The 20,752-nt window shown below is 35.8% G+C and overlaps 1 protein-coding gene across 7 annotated transcripts in view; it reads right to left on the bottom strand.

Moving 5' to 3' along the window:
* The window catches only part of NFKB1 (nuclear factor kappa B subunit 1), a 124,623-nt gene that overhangs the window by 89,156 nt on the left and 14,715 nt on the right, over positions 1–20,752 (bottom strand). For 3 of the 7 annotated variants that reach the window (XM_010363320.2, XM_010363319.2, XM_030914961.1), the window contains 3 exons: positions 10,888–10,933; positions 6,394–6,472; positions 2,426–2,466 (listed from right to left, as the gene is read on the bottom strand). In XM_010363320.2, coding sequence (XP_010361622.1) covers positions 2,426–2,466; positions 6,394–6,472; positions 10,888–10,926 — 159 coding nt within the window. In that variant the 5' untranslated portion in view covers positions 10,927–10,933. Of the gene's footprint in view, positions 1–2,425; positions 2,467–6,393; positions 6,473–7,738; positions 7,833–10,887; positions 10,934–12,526; positions 12,603–20,752 lie in introns of those variants that run through there. The other 4 variants (XM_030914936.1, XM_030914950.1, XM_030914953.1 and 1 more) reach the window with 4 other exon arrangements.

Here is a 20,752-nt window from a genome sequence, read left to right as displayed (position 1 = left end):
AACAGAACTGGATGTTCTAAAAATTAGTAGTCTATGCTATGACTCATCTCCGTCAGAGCTGGGGAAAATCTGTGGCTAAGAGGTCCCAAAGAAAAAAGAACCTTTTTCTAACTTAAAAAAAAAAACCAAAAAAACGAAATACACACACACACAATTCATTATCTTTAATCACAAAATTCCTTTGGGGCAGTTGGAAAAATATAGACACGTATGTGTTTATATCTTACTGGAAGTGGTGTCAAATAGACTATAAATACGTAATAGACATTTTTGATGGTTGCATAAAAGTATCTAAATCCTCAGAAGTTTTTTTTTTTTTTTTTTTTTTTTTTTTTTTTTTGAGGCGGAGTCTCGCTCTGTCGCCCGGACTGGAGTGCAGTGGCCAGATCTCAGCTCACTGCAAGCTCCGCCTCCCGAGTTTACGCCATTCTCCTGCCTCAGCCTCCCGAGTAGCTGGGACTACAGGCGCCCGCCACTTCGCCCGGCTAGTTTTTGTATTTTTAGTAGAGACGGGGTTTCACCGTGTTAGCCAGGATGGTCTCGATCTCCTGACCTCGTGATCCGCCCGTCTCGGCCTCCCAATCCTCAGAAGTTTTTAACATGAGGATGAAATTTTATAACTTTTTTCAGGAAGATGTTGTCAAATGCATTGTCTGCATGCATTTCTGATTCTAAATTTCTGAGATTAAAGTTTTGCCTTTAATCCACATTCACTCATCTCAGTAACTCCATTTGCTTAAAATGAGTCATCAACCTCAAAGGCAAGGCTACATCCATTCAGTCAGAAAGTCTGACTTGAATTCAACCTTCTTACTTTCACTGAATTCAGACATCAAAATAGCATCACTTTGGTAAACACATTGTTTTACTCACATAAGCTTTTATATGAATTAAATTTTGAATTTTGGAACTACATTAACCCTTCAGGTAAATCATAAATGCCAATTTTTCCTTATGACAGTTGGATCCATAATAAGGAATTACATTTAAAAATTCTTATTGTAGTGCTATGCTTATGAAAATGATATTGGAGAAAATACTTTGGCATATGCAGACAAATACATTTAGTTGATTTCATAGACTACCTACATCTTAAAAGCTGGGAAATTTTCCAGGATGCCAAAAATCCCATAGAATTTTAAGGGATAAAATTCCACTGGGAATTGATGATCTTCTGTGAGAAATAACTGCTAAAAAGAGTTGAACATGGAGGTAAAGCAATGGAGTTTTACTGGCAGCCTGTGGAGTCAGGATGTGACACCTGCAAGAACTAGAAACATGCCCCAAAGTTTCATATGGCAGCAAAAACTTTCATCTAATTTCAACCTTACAAGGACAGCCTGTTCAGTAATCATTAAGACATTTATATCAAATGCTGACCAAATATAATACATACATAATGTCACAATTCTGGAAACCACAATGCAGTGGATGCTTTATTTAAGCTTGTGACCTAGTTAGCATGTGTTAAATGTTACAAAATGCAAAAGTGTTTCACTCACCTGAGCTAATGAAAAGAATACTTAGAAAATGTATTGGGTAATATAGCTGCAAGAGGACAGGTATCCATATCCTCCATCACACAAAACTGTGATTAGTTCATCCATCCAAAGATTTACCGACTGTCCTCATTCTGTGGGGAACTATACCATCACTTCCATTCCCTAATAATTGAAACCTCCTATATGCAGACATTAAGGATTGCCTTTCTTTCTCTTTCACAGCATTGGTCCCATCCAACTTCCTATAAATATCCACAGACTTGGATACAGTGAGGAGGCCTTGGATTCAGTTCTGAGCTATCCTCTACAGACTCTAGTGGTAAGGGGAAGAGCCTGATAAAATGTTCCTTTCCTGACTCCAAAGAGGCTGAGTCTAAAGCTAACACCAGAGGGAAGAGAATCCAATAGTTCATTCTAACATTTTACTTCCCACTGGTACTTTTAGTATGTTAGGTTACATGTTCCAAAGGCAGCACAGAAAAGTCTGGGGCTACCAAAGGAAGGAGGAAGGCTAAGAGGTACTACATGTGCAAGGATAATAGAGGGATGTCACTCAGTACATGTGAACTGTATGCATACGTATTTCTTCATAAATGAAAATAAATGCAAATCACCTCTGCCTTTCCTGGGAGTGGCTGGTAAGTTAAGCTAGTACAGACAGCAGAATACTGTAATTAACTGTAATTATAATACTGTAATTAACTGCAGTTTTACATAACTATGTACTGAGGCTCAGGACAGTGTGAACAATGACTAAGAGAAATGTAAAGTGAATAAATAAAGCTGTTACATAATTTGTCAGGTTGTTGATATTTCAGATAAGCTACTTCCTTCATAGAATTTATTTACTATTCTTCAGTGCTTATGATCTCAATATTAGACACTGGAATCTAACATTTAAAGTCCCACCCCTTTAATCTTACCTGTTTAGGTTGCTCTAATATTTGAAGATATGGGCCATCTGCTAAAAACAAAAACAACAAACAGAAACCAAAAGAAACTGTGAGGCTTCTCAAATTTGGTATAAATGTAAAGCAAGTCAAAAACTAAAATTATGTTTTTATGTAGAAATTTCAAATGAATTTTTGGTTAAAATTCCACAAGGATATAATTTCTCTTCCTTGTTTGAAATATTAAATTAACCCTTATTTTAATAATACTTTTAAAAGTTTAGCGAACCACAATAAATAAATGTTTGTTGAATGGTGATGGCACATTTCCTAACCCAATAAAAGGCATATGGCTGGAAAGAATTGATGTCAACAGCCTTCATAATCTTGTCTCCTAACAAAGCATTTTAAAATGACAAATACCAACTAAAAGCAGCAACCACTTCTGGGCACTATGATATTTTCTTTGGCCTTCACATCATTAGACACTGACTTTCATTCCTCAAAGACAGTGGGCTTAATGTAAAATTAAAAGATACTGATCTAGCAACCTGCATATATATGTATGATAGACAGATAATGATTTCAGGCTACCTCTTTTTCCTTACACTAGGTTTTCTGTTTTTTTTACTTAAAGGGAAAGTATCTTCATTCCTTAACTGGTTAGTTTGTTTCCCCTTTCCTCCCCAACACTCCCAGTGTAATTTGGTGTATCAGACATGGTAAAATTTTCATATTAATCCATAACTTTTGATGTTTATATGCAATTTTGAATATTGTGCTGTCATATAAACTATGTTCTAAAACAGCTCAGGCATTTTATAAAATACTGAAAATTATTTAATTGAAGATAGGTGCACGCAAATTAATTATTGTATAAACACAAAGAAAACTAGAGGCTTAATCCATACCCTAATGGTATCTGACTCGAAAATTCAAAGGAAAATCAGAATCTCTGATAACATAAGTACAAATTGTTCAATATGAAAAAGTCCTTAAGCTTCCCAGTTGATTTTTATGTCAATAGTATAACCCATAGCTCTGCAGTAAATAAAGGGATATGGCGGTTCTCATTTATCTGAATGTATATTGAGATGTTTAGTGCTAAAAATATTTTAGGAGAATGCTTGTATGTCCATTTTAATCTTCATTTTCTTTCAGAAGAAGCTCAAGACCTCTTATTTTAGATAAATGTGTGAGGAGATAAATCTTCAGGTTGAAATTAAAAATAAACTACAACATAAAAGAATTTATTTTTATTTATTTATTTATTTATTTATTTATTTATTTATTTATTTATTTTTTGAGAAAGATTCTCACTCTGTCACCCAGGCTGGAGTGCCATGGCACAATCTCGGCTCACTGCAATCTCTGCCTCAGGGTTCAAGCAATTCTCTGCCTCAGCCTCCCGAGTAGCTGGAATTACAGGCGCCCACCACCATGCCCAGCTAATTTTTGTATTTTTTTAGTAGAGACAGGGTTTCACCATCTTGGCCAGGCTGGTCTTGAACTCCTGACCTCATGATCCACCTGCCTTGGCCTCCCAAAGTGCTGGGATTATAGGCATGAGCCACCTCACCCGTCCAGAGAACTTATTTTTATCTTTTCAATATTATGATAAATCAGGATAAGGCTAGAGAACTGGAAAAAACAAGGGTATAATTACTTCCTGTTATTATTCAAGAAATTTACAAGGAAGCCAGTTGAAAAATGACTGCATCTGAAATGAAGCATACACAAGAAAAAAAAGGGGGCAGTCACTGGTCAATGTATTAAATTACCATCTTTTGTCTGTATGAAATTCACCCCGGACGTTTTAAATTACTTTTAGAAATATAAGCATAATTTAAAAATTCCCCCCAAATGGCTAGAATTTAATTTTGGATAAGGAAATAAAATTGATTAGAAATAGAAATATTTTCACACTAAGATACAGCCTGTATGACAATGTAACACTTATAAAAATATTCCCTATTACAATGGTGAAAGAACATATCAAGATAGTCCTCTAAGACAGCAACATTTGGATGTCATGAAAAATACAGAGGAGTTGGAAGCATGTTTACATTAAACTTCAAGTCTCCCACTTTTTAACTCTGCTAAAAACACCTGCAAATCTGCCATTATTTTTCCTGTAGGATTTAATTTCCTTTAACTATGTGAAAATTCATGTAAAATAGAGCCATTTTTTCTCTTTCAGGAAACACATTAAAAGTTAAATCAACTAGAAAATTAGATTTGATATGCATATATTTGTTGTTTTAAGGCCAACATTCTTTTGGCCACATTTCTGTGCCATGAAAGGGACATTCCACTGTGCAGAGAAATTTAACTTTAGACCTAAGATTTATGTCGCATCCCATAGTCTTCAACAAGTACTAGATCTACTAAAGGTTTTAGATTTCAAAAAATCTAGTAGACTAAAATAATCCATTTTAGAGTTACAAGTTAATATTGGTTTAGATAATCAACCTCTCTACCTCTTCAAAAATTTGAATACAACACCCTATATATCTTGGACTATAAAAATTGTACTATGACACTGCAATGAAGAGGGAAAAACATATAGATAAAAATGATGGGGTAATAACAACTAACAAATTAGATTTTTAGGTGTAATTTGAATAGTTTTTCTAATATTATGGCAAAACAATTTCTACAACACAAAGCTGTGACCACAGAATATTTACTGAGATGGTTATTTTGATAATCTTATTTTCATGCCCATAAATCTGAAGAAAAAAATTAAGAAAACATCTGCCTCAGGATACTGTTTGGTATTCACAAGACATTAAGAGGAAATGTGTGTATTTCCTGTGGACAGAACCAAGATCTTATATTTTCAATAATATATTAAAACTAAGAAAAATACTTTGAACTCTAGAATTAAAAAGTTCACAAGAAACACACACACTACCAACACATTTACTGGTTCACAGGAAGCTGACCTAGAGCTCAAATTGGAAAGCACTTCACAAGATCGCAGACATGGCAGTCTAAAAATAATGTTTTGTAGGGGGTAAAGAGAGAAAAACCTCTGAATAGTAGATCTACTTTTTTCCCTCCCATGAACTCCTAGAAATACTAAAGATATAAACGCAGAAAAAGTTTTCTGATCTAAAGCAAATGAAAAGTAAATACTGTAGTAACCATGATAATTTTAAATGAGAATAATACAAATTGGATAAAATATCCCAATGAAGACAAGCAAGTCCCTGGTAAATAAAAGAGCTGATGCCCACTTCAGTGATTACCAAACTCTCTTTTACACATAACCTCCATAATTCACTCACACTGCTTTTGAACATCTGTTAAGTCCCACTGGTGACGGGTGAAGTGAGGAGAGAAATAGAACATAAAAAGAACCATCACACCAAGCTTACATACAAATAAATCACTTTTTTTAAAGAAAGAGGCAAAATGAGTTGTTGTTGTTGTTTTTCATTACTCTTATGAAATTAAACAGTTGCCGATGGGAACAATTAAAACAGTCATGTTAGAAGGAAGGATTATGAGTTTTATCCAACTTGTCAGAGTGCAAAGTTATAAGCTTTTATAAAGATGATTTTTCTACTGAGATGATTTTTACAATTTCTGTACACTTTGATTCTCCAGTGACTGGCACACTGGTAGCACACAACAGGCTCTCTTAAATGTTTGAAACAGAAATGAAGAGTGGAGACTGCCTCGTGTGAATCTGGGAGAAAGGACTTAAAAGGAATACAGAGATAATAAAGAAAATCCTTATATTGAGTAAAGAAATTCCTTCTGAGTAGTTCTAGCAGATATGAAATGCAGTAAACCATACAAGGGGTAATTGAGATGAAATATTTTTGCGCTAATATATTTCAAGAAAGTATATTAAAAGATTGGTTTTTAAAACAAATCACCATTTCCTTTCTAGGTATACAACTGAATTTCTAGGAGACACTATTAACAAATCCCACATTTTACTAAGACTGAAAGCAGAACAACAGAGTAACAGGGATGCGTTTTCTTACCTGTTGGCAGTGCCATCTGTGGTTGAAATACTTCTGGATTAAATATTGTATGAGTCAAAGAAGGATCCAAATGAAACATCTGTAAAGAAGAACATTTAAATGTTTCAATCATTATTTTTCCTACATTATATGAAAAATTTGAAGTTGGGACACCTAAAACTTTATAATAGGAATGAAACTAAAGCCAAAAACAAAAATCTGAAAATATTTTAAATCAGGATTTCAAAAGATCTTCATGAGACCTAGGTAAGTTCTCATGTGTACAAAACTTTATATAGGTTGGACAACGTTTAAGTAACAAAGGGATTTGAGAAGCATAACTCGGCTATAAAGTCCCCAGAGGCGGGGACCTGGTCTAGCTTGCTTACTGGTATATCTTCAGGGCCAAGCACATGTTTATCACAGAACAGATACTTAAATAGTTGCTGAATGAATGATTTGAAGCTTGTACTCTCTTAGAAGTCTAAACAACTGAATATAATCCTAGAAATCAGTATTTCATCTATGGTGGTAAATATACCCCTCATCTAGCTATCCAATGTCAAGGCCTGAAAGAATGACAGAGAGCACCTCTGGGACTATTTACAGAATAACTGAAAATATAACTGACAGTACAAGGAGTAGAAAACCAAGCACTGAGCTCACTCATTTCTTTTACCTTCACTTTCCTAGCAAAACACAAAATACTGGAATTTAGTGGGTGTGGTAAGCTGAATAATGACCCCCTAAACATCTCTGCATCCTAATCCTCAGAATCTGCGAGTGCTACCTTATATGACAAAAGGAATTTTACATATGTCATTAACGTAATGATATTAAGATGAAGAGAGTGTCTTGAATTGCCCAGGTGGGCCTGATGAGAGGGATTCAGGAAATCAAACTGAATATTAGGAGGTGTGACAATGGAAGCACAAGGCTGATATGATGAGAGGGTGCATAAGGAAAGTAGGCAGCCACTAGAAGCTCAAAAGGCAAAGAGATGAGAGCCTCAAGAAGGAAAGCAGCCCTGCCAGCACCTTGATTCTAGACTTCTGAGCTCCTGACTCAGAAGTATAAATTTGTGTTGTTTTAAGCCACAAGTATGTGGTAATTTGTTAGGGCAGCAACAGAGAGTGAGTATGCAGTATATTTTGAAGACAGTAAATTCTATCTTAATAAATTACTATTCATTACTTATCAAAAAAATTTGTAACCGCGGGTTCATTTCAGATTTTAAAACCATATTTCTAAGCTTGCTATTTCTTTTAGCCTAAAGAAGTTATATGGTTGAAATGTCTGTGGACAGCATGGAAACCAGCCATATTTTACTTTTTATGAGACTAGTTAGTAAGTGTGCTGAACTCACTTTTCGTTTCTTTTAGTAGCCAGTATTACAGCTTGTCTCCTGTCCTTAGTAGTAAATAATTGGAAGTTCTGCAGTACCGAAGATCTTAGTACGCCTAGTTAAATTAAGAGTTAAGACAAATGTCATTTAAATAAAGAGCACTTCAGATCCATTTGAGGGATGCAAATTTTCAATTGAGGAAAAAAGAATGCGCTTCACTTCAATGCTTGTAAGAGTAAAAACTCACTGATGCTATTCATTGTTTACTGAAAAGGAAATACAGGAATGAAAAAGCATGTTCTGCAAAAATGGGCCTCATTTCATATAGGATTTTAACAGTCTCAGAGCAAACTGAAAACCTAGCAGGAAAACTCTTTCCTGTGGTGGCTAAATGACTGGTGAGTGGGCAAAAGGGCTCACCTTAGGAGAGAGATATACTCTCCACTTCAGACTAAGAGAGTAGTTGTGTTGTGCTGCAGCTGGCATTGTTTATTAGTTCAGGGTGGAGAGCAAATTCCAGACTCCACTAAAACACTAAGGACATGCAAACTTTAGGAAATATAAACCATCAAGCTCAAGCCAAGAAAGAAAAAATCTTCAAGACCTCTTGCCTCAAAAATGGAAATGTCAGAACATGCCCCACCCCTTTTACTGATGATCGCAAAGATGCCCACATAAGAAAAACTTTCAAAATGAATGTTTTCGGCAGGTTTTACTCTTCTGTGGCATACAGAATCATCTCTTGTTGATAAGATTTCCTGTGTACAGACAGGAAAGGATGGTTTAAAATCAAGCAGAAACAATCCTCATGCTGGTTAGTTCGCCCTTAATTGTTAGAGAGAGCATATTAAAAGCGAAAGGTAAAACAAAGGGTTTTGATAATACAATTAGCCAAATGTCTTTGTTTCAATAAAAGAAAATGTTCCTAGATTTATCCTAAATCATCATTTAAAAAATAAAATTAGAAAGGAGCATCTTAATGCAAAAAGCAATGCATGGTCATTATTTCTAAATCAATCAGAATATTACCCAAAGTAATAAACGCTATATATGTCTATTTTATTTATAGAAATAATACCAGAGCCTTTAAAACGTATTCCACTTCTGGTTTTATTTTTCTGGCTGATTCTTTGCATGTGCAATTTCGGAAATCCACTATTTTAAATGATTGCCACTAAAATTTAAATGTGACCAGGCTATCTTGGCACCTAGTGTTCCTTCTCCTTGTCTAGTCTAGCAAACTACATCTTTCAAATCTCAGCTTACGAAGACCTCCTTTGGAAAGTCCTCCGTAACTCTGCTCTTCCTCCAAGGTAGCACCTAGTGATGCTGCTGAACATTTCTATCCCCCACTGTGCAGAATACTACTAGAGCATATATCACCATATGAAAACAATGTCTGTGTTCTTCCTATTACAGTAGTAGCTTCCTGAAATTAGAGTGTATGTATCACTTATTCTTTTCCCCCTAAGCCAATGTTCTGGCACAAAGTAATGCCTCAATAAATAGCTGATGAATGAACAAATCTCCATGTTTGAAATACTTCTTGGAATCATTAACATGAAAAATTTAATATTGCCATTATAATTGCTCCAGAGTCTGAAAATTGCTTTCAAATGATTATGTATAAACATATACATATATATATATATATACACATACATATACACAAGAAAGAGAGAAAAGAGAAAAGCAAAAATGTTGGTTTTAAGAACCAATGACGAGTTGATGGGTGCAGCACACCAACATGGCACAAGTATACATATGTAACAAACCTGCACGTTGTGCACATGTACCCTAGAACTTAAAGTATAATTAAAAAAAAAAAAGATTATTTAAGATACCATAAAAAAAGAACCAATGTAGATTTGTTAGACTATTCCAACATTTCTATTTATTTTTTCCAACATTTTTCAAAATAAAATACAGGAGAAAAAGAAAAAAGGACACTGCTATCCTTTCATAACCACTAATATAATGATAGGAACAGTTTTATGCTTCCAAAGCACATTCATCAAATATTTTTGACTCATCCCTGTTACTGTGGTGCTAGCATTTCTATATTGCAAGTGAGAAAAGTGAGGATTATGGGGACTAAGTGATTCTTCAAGTCTGAGGAGCTGATCTGTAGTAGTCAGTACTTATATGAAGATCTTCAAATTCTGAGTCCAAAGATCTTCTCACTACAACAATCTGTCTCCTTACTAGATCAGTTTTAAATAATTTTTTTTTTGGTATAAATTGATGGGGTAAAAGTGTAATTTTGTTACACGCATAGATTGTATAGTGGTCAAAACAGGGTTTTTAGGGTATCCATCACTCAAATAACATACATTGTACTCATTAAGTAACTTCTTATCATCTGCCCCCATCCCACTGCCCTCCCACGCCTCACCTTTCTGAATCTCCATGGTCTGTCATTGCACTCTCTACATCCATGTGTACACATTAAATATGCCAAGGGGCTGTAGTGGGTTAAACTGTGTTCCCTCCCAAAAAGACACCTTTAAGTCCTAATCCCCGATACCTGTGAATGTGACTTTATTTGGAAATAGGGTCTTCAAAGATATAAGCAAATTAAAATGAAGTCATATTGGATAAGGGTGCACCCTAAATCCAATGATGCCTTTATAAGAAAAAAAGAGAAGGAGATTTAGGCTTAGAGACACAGTAGAGACACACAGGGAAGAAGCGCATGTGATGATGGAGGAAGAGATTGGAGCGACACAGCTACAAGCCAAGGATTCCCAGCAACCAACCAGAAGCTAGGGGAGAGGCATGGAACAGATTCTTCCTGAGAGCCTCCAGAAGGAATCAACCCTGCCAACACCTTCATTTCACACTTCTAGCCCCCAGAACTGTGAGATAATGTATTCTGTTGTTTTGAGCCATCAGGTTTGTGGTGATCTGTTATGGTAGCTCTAGAAAGCTAATACAATAGCTATCCTGTAGTGTATATAATTTTTATGCAACAATGTGTATGAAAGCAGGGTGTGTTACTCATTTTACATGACATATCCTCTCCAACTTCACATGAAAGGATGGAGAAACGGAAATTAAAAAAAAATACTAATTTTAGAATTTTTCTAGTGCTAACTTACTGTTGTCTTTGTATATTTTGAAATATGAATATATTTAAATAGAATTGCCAGTGAGATTATGACACTTACTTGTTCAGGCCTTCCCAAATATGGATCATCCTCTGCCATTCTGAAGCTGTATATTAAAACAAAACAAAACAAAACTGTAACAACATAATAAACTTTAAAAATTCTATCACCATGGAATTCATGTAGGAATAAATTGTATTATACCAATAAGACCAAATATAATCCTTTTTTGAAGACTGTAGGAGGAGGACATGATGTAGTTCCTCTTTGGTATCTAAATCTAACAGCAAGGAGATTGCATAATCAAGGAATTACCACTTACGTATGATTCAATACCCTCGTGTTAAGCTCACCACAGTACCCTGAGTTTGGTACAAATGATCTTTATGCTTTGTATAAAAAAATCATACATACTGTGATTCTTAGAAGCCATTTCTTTTTATCACCCTCTGAACTTCAAGGATTCACAATCTTAGTTCCTTAAGTATATTGTTTTCCAACCCTTCATAAACTTTGTGATGGTCCCAGAACTGTCTCAAAGTTTTCTACAAGGTTGAGAAGCTCAAAAGGGACTGATCAGTACTCTGCATAGCACAAGGGGAGGACTCCTATAGTGTACCAGGCTCTGTCCTCTAGTGCACGGGGTCCCCAGACCCTGGGCCATGGATAAGGCAGCACAACAGGAGGTGAGCAGTAGGCAAGCCAGCCAAGCTGCATCTGTATGTACAGAGCTGCTCCCCATCGCTTGCATTACTGCCTGAGCTCCACCTCCTGTCAGATCAGCAGCAGCATTAGATTCTCATAGGAGCACAAACCCTATTGTGAACTGTGCATGCAAAGGATCTAAGTTGTGTGCTCCTTAAGAGAATCTAATGCCTGATGATCACTGTCACTGTCTCCTGATGGGTCACAGTCTCCCATCACTCCCAGATGGGATTGTTTAGTTGTGGGAAAACAAGCTCAGGACTCCTACTGATTCTGCATTATGGTGAGCTGCATACTTACTTACTTACTTAATTATATATTACAACGTAAGAATAATAGAAATAAAGTGCACAATATATGTAATGTGCTTGAATCATCACAAAATCATTCCCAGTCCCGAAATTGGTCCCTGACGCCAAAAAGGTTGGGGACTGCTGCTCTAGCGTGTTCCACAGAAGCAAGCTATGTTTCTGCCATTGTCCAGCTGGTACAGAAACTCTGTAATATTAAAAGTGCAATAAAAAATACAAAAATAAAAGCCCTTATTATCAAGGCTATAGGTCTCAGATTTAATCAACTCCAGCTAAACATTAATATACTGCAGGCCCTAGCAATCTTCTATTACCCGGAGGCCCTCCCTGATAAAAGGGAGGAACCACGTGGTCAGATAAAAATAGTATCTAAAATCACATATCATTTGAGATTTACTTTCTTGAGAAATGTCATTATTATTATTCAAATACAAGTTAATTTTATTTAAATTTATTTAGATCAAATTTTAGATATGTGACATGAAAAATGAGAAAATTAAAGAAAAACAAGGCTGAGGGTAAACATTAATTCCTGGGGTAATTTTTCTTTTTTTTTTTTTCATAAAGTCTATGAAGCAGTCATGGGTACTTAGGACTGAAGATGAGAATGTCAGCTATCCACCCAAATGTGCTGTCTCCTTTCCCATAGTATTAGTATTGTAGCTGGAAATGTGACTGCTTACCTAATGCATACCCGACACTTCGATGGAGTTAGAGATGGCCGGCCATCTGATCAAATGCTCACCAGTGCAATGTCAGAACTCTTGTGTACGACTTCTAGGTCTGGGCTTATCGCCCTTGACATGCTTCCTCCATATAAACTCAGACATGGAGAAGACCTGGCTTCTACCAAAAAGATGATGATTAACAGCCTAGGAGATGGCAGATAAATGAGAGGGAAGGAATGAGGATCCCTGAACAATGCCATGAGACAGATCTGCTCTGACCATCCAGGCTGCTCATGCTGGTGGTGATGAGAGAAAGAAATAAACTTTGTTCTTTAATCCAAATGCACTGTCAGGTCTCTTTGTTCAAATAGTTTAGCCCTCACCCTAATGAATATATCACATAACCCTCCAATAAGCACAAAGTCCTCCAAAAAAGAATCTGATTTTCAAAGAAATCCTCTCCTGCTGGAGCACTATGTGAGTAAGGAAGAGTGAGAAAGCTGATGAGCATTCTAGGGGGATACAGAGCAGTGTACAAGTTTAACAAAAGGGAAAAGGGCAGCTCTGAGTCCTTCAGAAGTTCGTGCAGATTTGCAGGGAAACATTTGACTAAAACAAGAAAGTAATGATTGAAGATATACTGATAGCCACAATTAAACAAATCCCAATTAAGACAAGCAGTTAAAAAAGGGAAAATTGACCTGATACAGTAAAGGGGGTAAGTCACTTGAAATTCAAGAGTTCTATCATGTTGGCTGTGTGATCTTGGATATTAACTAAACTCACTGTGGCCTTTGTTTCTTCATCTGTAAAAATGACAGATTTTGATGGAATGGACTTTTGAAAAGAATATAACCTTGTGGAGCTTAGAATATGTTAATTAGCAAACAAATGCCTATTCAAATAACATATCCCCTAAGTCTTAATATTTTTTGGTAAACTTGGATTTTTACATATATTTATAAGTATATATTTATATCAAAGAATCATTGGCATAGTTTTCAGTTATATGAAGAATACTAGTAAAAAAATTACACTTAAATACAGTACTGAATACCAGCTAGAACAATCAACGTCAAAATCCCGATCCTTAGAATACCACAGGAGCTCAAACTTCCAAGAAAAACATTAAAACCATCTTTGCCTTTAAGCTTTCTGTCAGTCTAGACTGGTCTCCTGAATCTTTATAAACAGTATTAGCCTATGGTCCTCAAAAACAGAGATGAGGCTGTTGACTTGTTAATTATACTGATTATATACATTTAAACCTGTGGATGGGTTTTCCAGACTTCTGAATGTATACAGTTAACACAAAGCAGTCCTCACTCTAATTTTTAAAACTCAAACTAAACCTACTTTATTAGAACTGATGCATGATCACCATTATAGCTAAAACCTTAATGAAAATCTGTCAATTGCAGGCACTAGACAAACTGCCAAATTAAACATGATCTTCCCCTTCAATATCCTCCCCATGATTTATACACCAATTCTTGCCAAAGGATCACAGTTTTAAAAGCCTAACAGCAGCCCAAGGCTCACTTGGGTGATAGTTAAAATCTGAACTTTTAAAAGAGCCTTTGCAAGACAGTTAAGTTCACTGTGAAGAGCTGAAGTAATAGTAACGCTACGGTGATGTCAATGTTAATTCACAATTTAAAAATGAAATGTCAAAAGAAACCAAGAATCATTTGGAAAGGATGAATCACTAAGTAATATTTGCATTAATTGTAAAAGCAGGTTTTATTTCTAAAATGTTGAAATACCAACTAAGCCTCTGGAACTAAAGAATTAGAAAAGACCAGGGAAAACCCCTTCTACCTCCCTGTTCCCCCAGCCCTTCCCCTCACTTTCCCTTGCTCAGTTCTTTGCTTTTGAGGAAGGACCTTGAAGCCAAAAGGGCGATAGTAAGTTTCCGGGGGAGAAGATGGGACTAATCTCTGCATCTCTTTTCCCAATAGTGAGGTTTTTAGGAAGATTTTCACACCACGGAAAAAGAAATAGAAAGTGTAGCTAGCCAGCAACAAATAAAATAGCCAGTGAATTGCTTGTATTTTTCACATGAAAAACATAATGTTACAACTAGCTTAGTTCTGAACATGTGATGAGTTCTATAAAATGTCTAATGGGTTATTTTCTGAACCTCTGTGACAATGCCCCCTCTAACACCAAAGTGTAGCACGAGCTTCTTGGTGAAGGCTGTAGGACTGAGTGGATTAACTTGAAAGCCACAGAATTGAGCCATTAAGGATGGAGTTGGGAGCACGCCTGTCCTTGTAACTGGGGAAACTTTCTAGGATCAGAGATATTCACACTTTTGACTATGACCCACTGTAAGAAAATATATTCTTTCTATTCCACAGGATGTCATTTAAAAAAAATAAAACCGTTTCAAACTCATTTAAATGATTTGCAGTTTGAAAAAATAAAATTTTAGGTGCCATCCAGAGAGTACAGTTGGGAATCAGAGAGAAGTGTCTCTACTTTCAATATTATATTCAGCCACAACAGACACCACTTAGGTGTGATTTTAATCCCTCATGTTGGATAGCAATGAGGATGAAACTACAAGAAAAGGGGTGGCTTTTCATCATTTCTCTGCTGGCTAATAAACTGATAAAGAATGTGAGGAAGGCTTTTCCATAGAGGAATTTTCTGGAGAAAACAAAATACTTTGCATAAAATGTGAAACACTCAAATGAGAGTATCTTTTGATTCTGCAATTCTACCTCAGGAATTTGTACTTAAAAATTATCTGAGCAAGTGTGTAAAAAAATAAGTACCAGGATATTCACTGCAGCAAGTAACTGGAAATAATCTATATGTCCTTTGATAACAGATTGTTTAATTATAATTATCCACATTTATAAGTTAAATATTATGCAACTGTTAAAAATAATAATACAGTATACAGTATAATCTGTATACAGTAACTGGAAACTTTTACTCAGTAAGTTATATGTTTCTATATTGTAATTTTCTAACTGAATTATGTAATTAGAAATATATATTTAAATAGGAAAAAGGAGAAATTTAAACCTCTCCTGAATTTAAGGTTTAACTCTGACATCTTTAACAATTAATGACATACAGTGAATAAAACATGATAAATGAGCCAAAAACTTCTAAGCACTACTGAAACATTCATAAGAAATACAATAGAAAAATTTCAACTTTAAAAAGAGCTGCTGATTGACAACTTTCTGATATTGGCTTAGTGGTGATGAAATAATAGTTGATGGTGGCTTAGTTACTTTTTTTTCAGAAGAGCTGATTTCTGAAAGTTTTTAAAAAGGAATCAATATTTGTGCACTACAACATTTAGATTTATATAAACTAATTTTCCGTGTTTTAAAGCTCCTCCTTCCATTTCCACATCCATGTTTCATTTGAGTGCAATGTGATCAATTAACATGTAGAATAGCTACCTGATAAACACAAATACATTGTGCTTGGAGCTGGTAAAGATAAGGTCCCTGTTTACAATGGAATGTCAATCCAATAGGGACGGCAGACACATATACAACATTCAGCTAGTGAGTTCATACATAGCTTATTAACACGGAGAATAATACACAGCAAATGTTAGCCATTTTATTAGATGGCATAAGAAGCAATATGTTTGTGGTAAATTATAGAAGGAGGAAGATAGACAGCAAAAGCTTTAGACATTCTGAGAAGACTCAAGTATTTTGTTTCCCATTTTACATTTATGGGTCTCTAAGGTGGCTAGCTATGTGTCACTGCTAGATAAACTGTTTGCATTTTGCCCCCAGGGGTCATTTGGCAACATTTGAAGACATTTTTGCCTGTCACAGCTAGATGGGTGGTCCTACTGGCATCTAGTGTATAAAGGCTAGAGATGCTGCTACAAACCCTATACTGCACAGGACACCCCCTCACAATAAACCATTACGCAACCCTAAATATCAATAATGCTGAGCATGAGAAACCCTAACGAACATCATCACATCCTGACAGTGCTTTGGTTCACATGGAGAAAGAAGTAAACTTTACTGACTACCTCATGGGTAAAGAACTGTAGCTAGAACTTCACATATTTCTCTTAATTCTCACACCAATCCTGAGAATCAATGTCCCAGATAAGACACCGAAGCTGAAGGAGAGTAAGCCATTTGCTCAGGTTCATACAGTAACGCTGGCTAATCTGACCCCATAGTCTCTGGCTCTTTCAGTTGTTTAGGAGGCAGAAGTGGTTTTCCTCTTTGGCATAAAACATTATTTATTTTAATATCGCATCTTTGCTTCAGGTCTCCCAAGTGTTCTGGTTAGAGCTAGTCTACCCATAGCACAGCCTGAAAAGCAGAATAGGATTCTGATGATACACAAAATGAGTTCTTCACAAGGCAATCACCTATGAGAATAAAAATACCAAACAATGTTAACTCAAGTGATAGTTCTTTTTTTAAACAAATATTTTCTTTGGTCAATCTCAAAAGACAGGAGAATAAAGAGATTCTCCCTGAACAATGTCCATATTCACTGACGGTATGATAAAAGTATATATACAATTACAATATTATACATAATTATATACATATACTTACATATTAAAACTATACATTTTATATATACCTTATATATAACATATAAGTATTTTATATATTATATATTAATTATATCAAATGTATATTATAATTTAAAACTACAGTATACTGAAATACTACATGAATGTTTTTCTTCCTTCATTAATTTAGTCATTCACCTAAAAATATTTATGACTACTATGTCAACACCAAAGTGCGCAAGAGTGATGTAGTTCCTGTACTCACACAACTTACAGTTGTGGTAGATTGAAAACAATGACCACACATTTTTTTATATGCCACTCAACAAGAAGAAACATTTATTTCTCTGTGCTTTGAGTCTTAGCAGACCTATGGACATACTCTGACCAATAGGAACAGGTAGAAGCGCAAGTTCTAAACCCAGCTTTTAAGAGGCCTTGCAATGATCATTCTCTTTCTTGGAACATTGTTACCATGAGAACAAGCCTGCCCCAGCCCCTGGAAAATCAAAGACCATGTGGAGCAGAGAGAGGTAGTCCTAGCTGAGGCTCGGTAGCACCAGTTGGAGTAGCCAAAACAACTTCAGACAAACAGTAGTAGGACACCAGCTGAGTAGCTACAAACAGCACCAGTCGACTAGCCAAAAGACCTCAGAGATTAGCCAAAGCAGGCCAGGCCAGATGACCTAGGCAGCTCACAGAATTGGAAGAAATAATCAGTATTTGTCTTTTCATTTTCTTTGTGGTGATTTTTTTATGCCACAAAAGCAAACTAATGCAACAGTTTAGGAAGTAGGAAGGCAAACAGGCAAAAACAATGCAATATAGTATGTGTCATAGGAAATGGAGTGTATGTGGGGTATGGGTTAATTACCTTGGTAATTCAGTAATCACACTTTGTTAGAGTTCTAGTCAGAGCCCACTTTGTACTCATTTTTTTACTCTATTGGTTTACTCATTTCCCAACTGAACAAAAGAGGCAAGTATAGTATACAAAACACTGTGGTGTATACAGAAAATTAAAACTGTTAAAACTTTCAGAGTGCAAATATTAATAAATCACCATTAGCTTTAAGCAGTGATACCTTTATAAAACAAGTTAATGTTTTAAATCCCTTCACCTGTCTATCTAAAACCAATTTCATCATTCCTGCTGCAGTGAGCCCCATTCTTGACTTTCCAATTTCTGCCAATATATCATTCTCACACATGTCTAGTCAATAACCAATTTCTGCTGATTATTTTCTTCATGTTGCTTCTTGGATCTGTTCCCTTCTTTCCAACATCCTAGGAGAGACCTTTATTGCCTCACTCCTGAATGACAGTAATAGGCTCTGCACTGTTCTCCCTCACTGCAGGGTTTCTTCCTCTTTAAGTATCTTTCACATTATATATTACTTATAAGATAAAGTTCAAAGACTTCAAACACTCAGCACATACATTATTATATTAAATCATATTATAAGCATCAACTACTATTATGTCCCAACCAAAACTCCCTATGATTGACAGATTAATCATTCAAAATGTCTTGCTCATTTCCTTCTTGTACATTTGTTCACAGTATGCCCTGCATCCTGAAATGCCATCTTTTCTACCTCAATAGCACCCACTCTTTAAGGCTCTAGTTAAATCCAATCTCCGCCAAGAAATCCTATATTTTTCCTGTAACCTATAGCTCTGTAGTCACATAATATCTATAACACTTATATATACTGGTGATTTAACACTAGACAGCACAGTTTTACTGCAATCTAACTTTATCTATACATTTATAATCTTCTCAAATGGACAGAAGTGCCTAAAAAGTAGAGATGGGAGTTTTGCTTTTTTGTATTGCCAAATTGGAAGACACTGTTTTGTTTTGTTTTGTTTTAAAAATACTGCATTAATTTTAAGAAGCACTGTAATTTCAAGTTTGTCAGAATGTCAAATTCTGGTTTTAGTTGTCACAGATTAACAGTTATCTGAACCTCCCACCTTGCTATACTCAATTGTGAAGCCATACAAAATACCTAAAGATGTAATTGAAGACACTGGACATCATAGGGCTAGTACATTATAAGGTGCTTTAGGTAAATTCTAAATTCGCCCTCACTTTTTGACTGAGGACGCTTTCCAAATCATGACTCAGGGAGAGCCCAAAGAGATAACAGCAATGGGCAGAATATCACAAAGAAAGGCTTTAAACAAAAAGCAAGAGCCTCAGAAATCTACATAGGGGTCAGCTCTGGTCACTGGCCAAATACTAAGCTGTGATACTGTAGGACGAGACCCTGCAAACCCAATAAAAAACAGTTTCTGGCCATCTAAGAGCTAAATGGAAATTCCAGACATCATATAGTGCTGAGAGACACTGAAGTTGTAATAATCTAGGGTGGAAAGACATCACTGAACACTATGAGCATTCAGTTGTGATTTCAGAAAGACCACACGAAGGGCGTTAGAAACATCCTAAAATAAGGGCTACTCTAAACCTATCTTAGTAAAACCAGGTGATTCACCAGTAAATTCACTGCTTGTTACAACAAAACTCAACACGTTTTAAAGGAAGACAAAAATCCCAAACTCTCCTCAATGGAATATCCACAATGTACAATAAAACATAATGAAGCCTGCAAAGAAATAGGAAAATAAGACTGAGAAAAAAAATGACACGAATGATGAAATTAGCAACCAATGACATTAAAATGGCATATGGTCAATAATGTAAAGGAAAAGATGAAGATAATGAGCAAACAGATAGGCGATATCGGCAAAGAAACGCACACCTTTCTTTAAAAAAAAGAACAGAAATTTTAGAACTGAAACGCAATTTCACTAGATGGACTTAGCATATTTAACATTATAAAAGAAAATGCCAATAGACTAGAAGAAAGGTCAATAAAAACTCTCCAAACTGAATCACAGAGGAAAAAGAGGCAGAAAGAAGTGAACACAGCTTCAGTGACCTACAGGACAATATTAAGCAGTCTTACATATTTGTAACATGGAATCCCAGAAAGAGAAAAAAGACAGAAAAGATATTTAAAAAAATACCAGTTGAGAATTTTTCCAATTTTGATTTTTTTAAAAGTCAACCCACAGATCCAAGAATCTCAAAGATCTCTATGCTGGATAAAAACAAATAAAACCATGGTTAGGCATATTACAGCCAAATTGTTAAAAACTAATGCTAGAGGAAAAAAAAAATCCCAAAACAGCAAAGGACAAGAAAGGACATATTATATATGGGGGAACAATGATAAGCATGATAAGCATGATGTTTCTGATGATCATTAGTCACAGTACAAGCTAGAAGGCATTGTAAAGGCACTTTTACAGTGATAAAAGAAAAAAAAAGATTGGTCCAGAATATTCAGCAAATATACCTTTTAAAAATAAAGATGAAATTGACATTTTCAAGTAAACAAGAGCTAAGAGTATTCATCACCAGCAGATCTGCTAAAAGACATGCTAAAAAAACTTCTTCGGCCGGGCGCGGTGGCTCAAGCCTGTAATCCCAGCACTTTGGGAGGCCGAGACGGGTGGATCACGAGGTCAGGAGATCGAGACCATCCTGGCTAACACGGTGAAACCCCGTCTCTACTAAAAATACAAAAACTAGCCAGGCGAAGTGGCGGGCGCCTGTAGTCCCAGCTACTCGGGAGGCTGAGGCAGAAGAATGGCGTAAACCCAGGAGGCGGAGCTTGCAGTGAGCTGAGATCAGGCCA

Source organism: Rhinopithecus roxellana, chromosome 2, assembly GCF_007565055.1.
Source record: "Rhinopithecus roxellana isolate Shanxi Qingling chromosome 2, ASM756505v1, whole genome shotgun sequence".
Lineage (NCBI taxonomy): Eukaryota > Metazoa > Chordata > Mammalia > Primates > Cercopithecidae > Rhinopithecus > Rhinopithecus roxellana.
The sequence above is the reverse complement of the archived record's forward strand: the minus strand, read 5'-3'. Positions and strand labels throughout refer to the sequence as shown.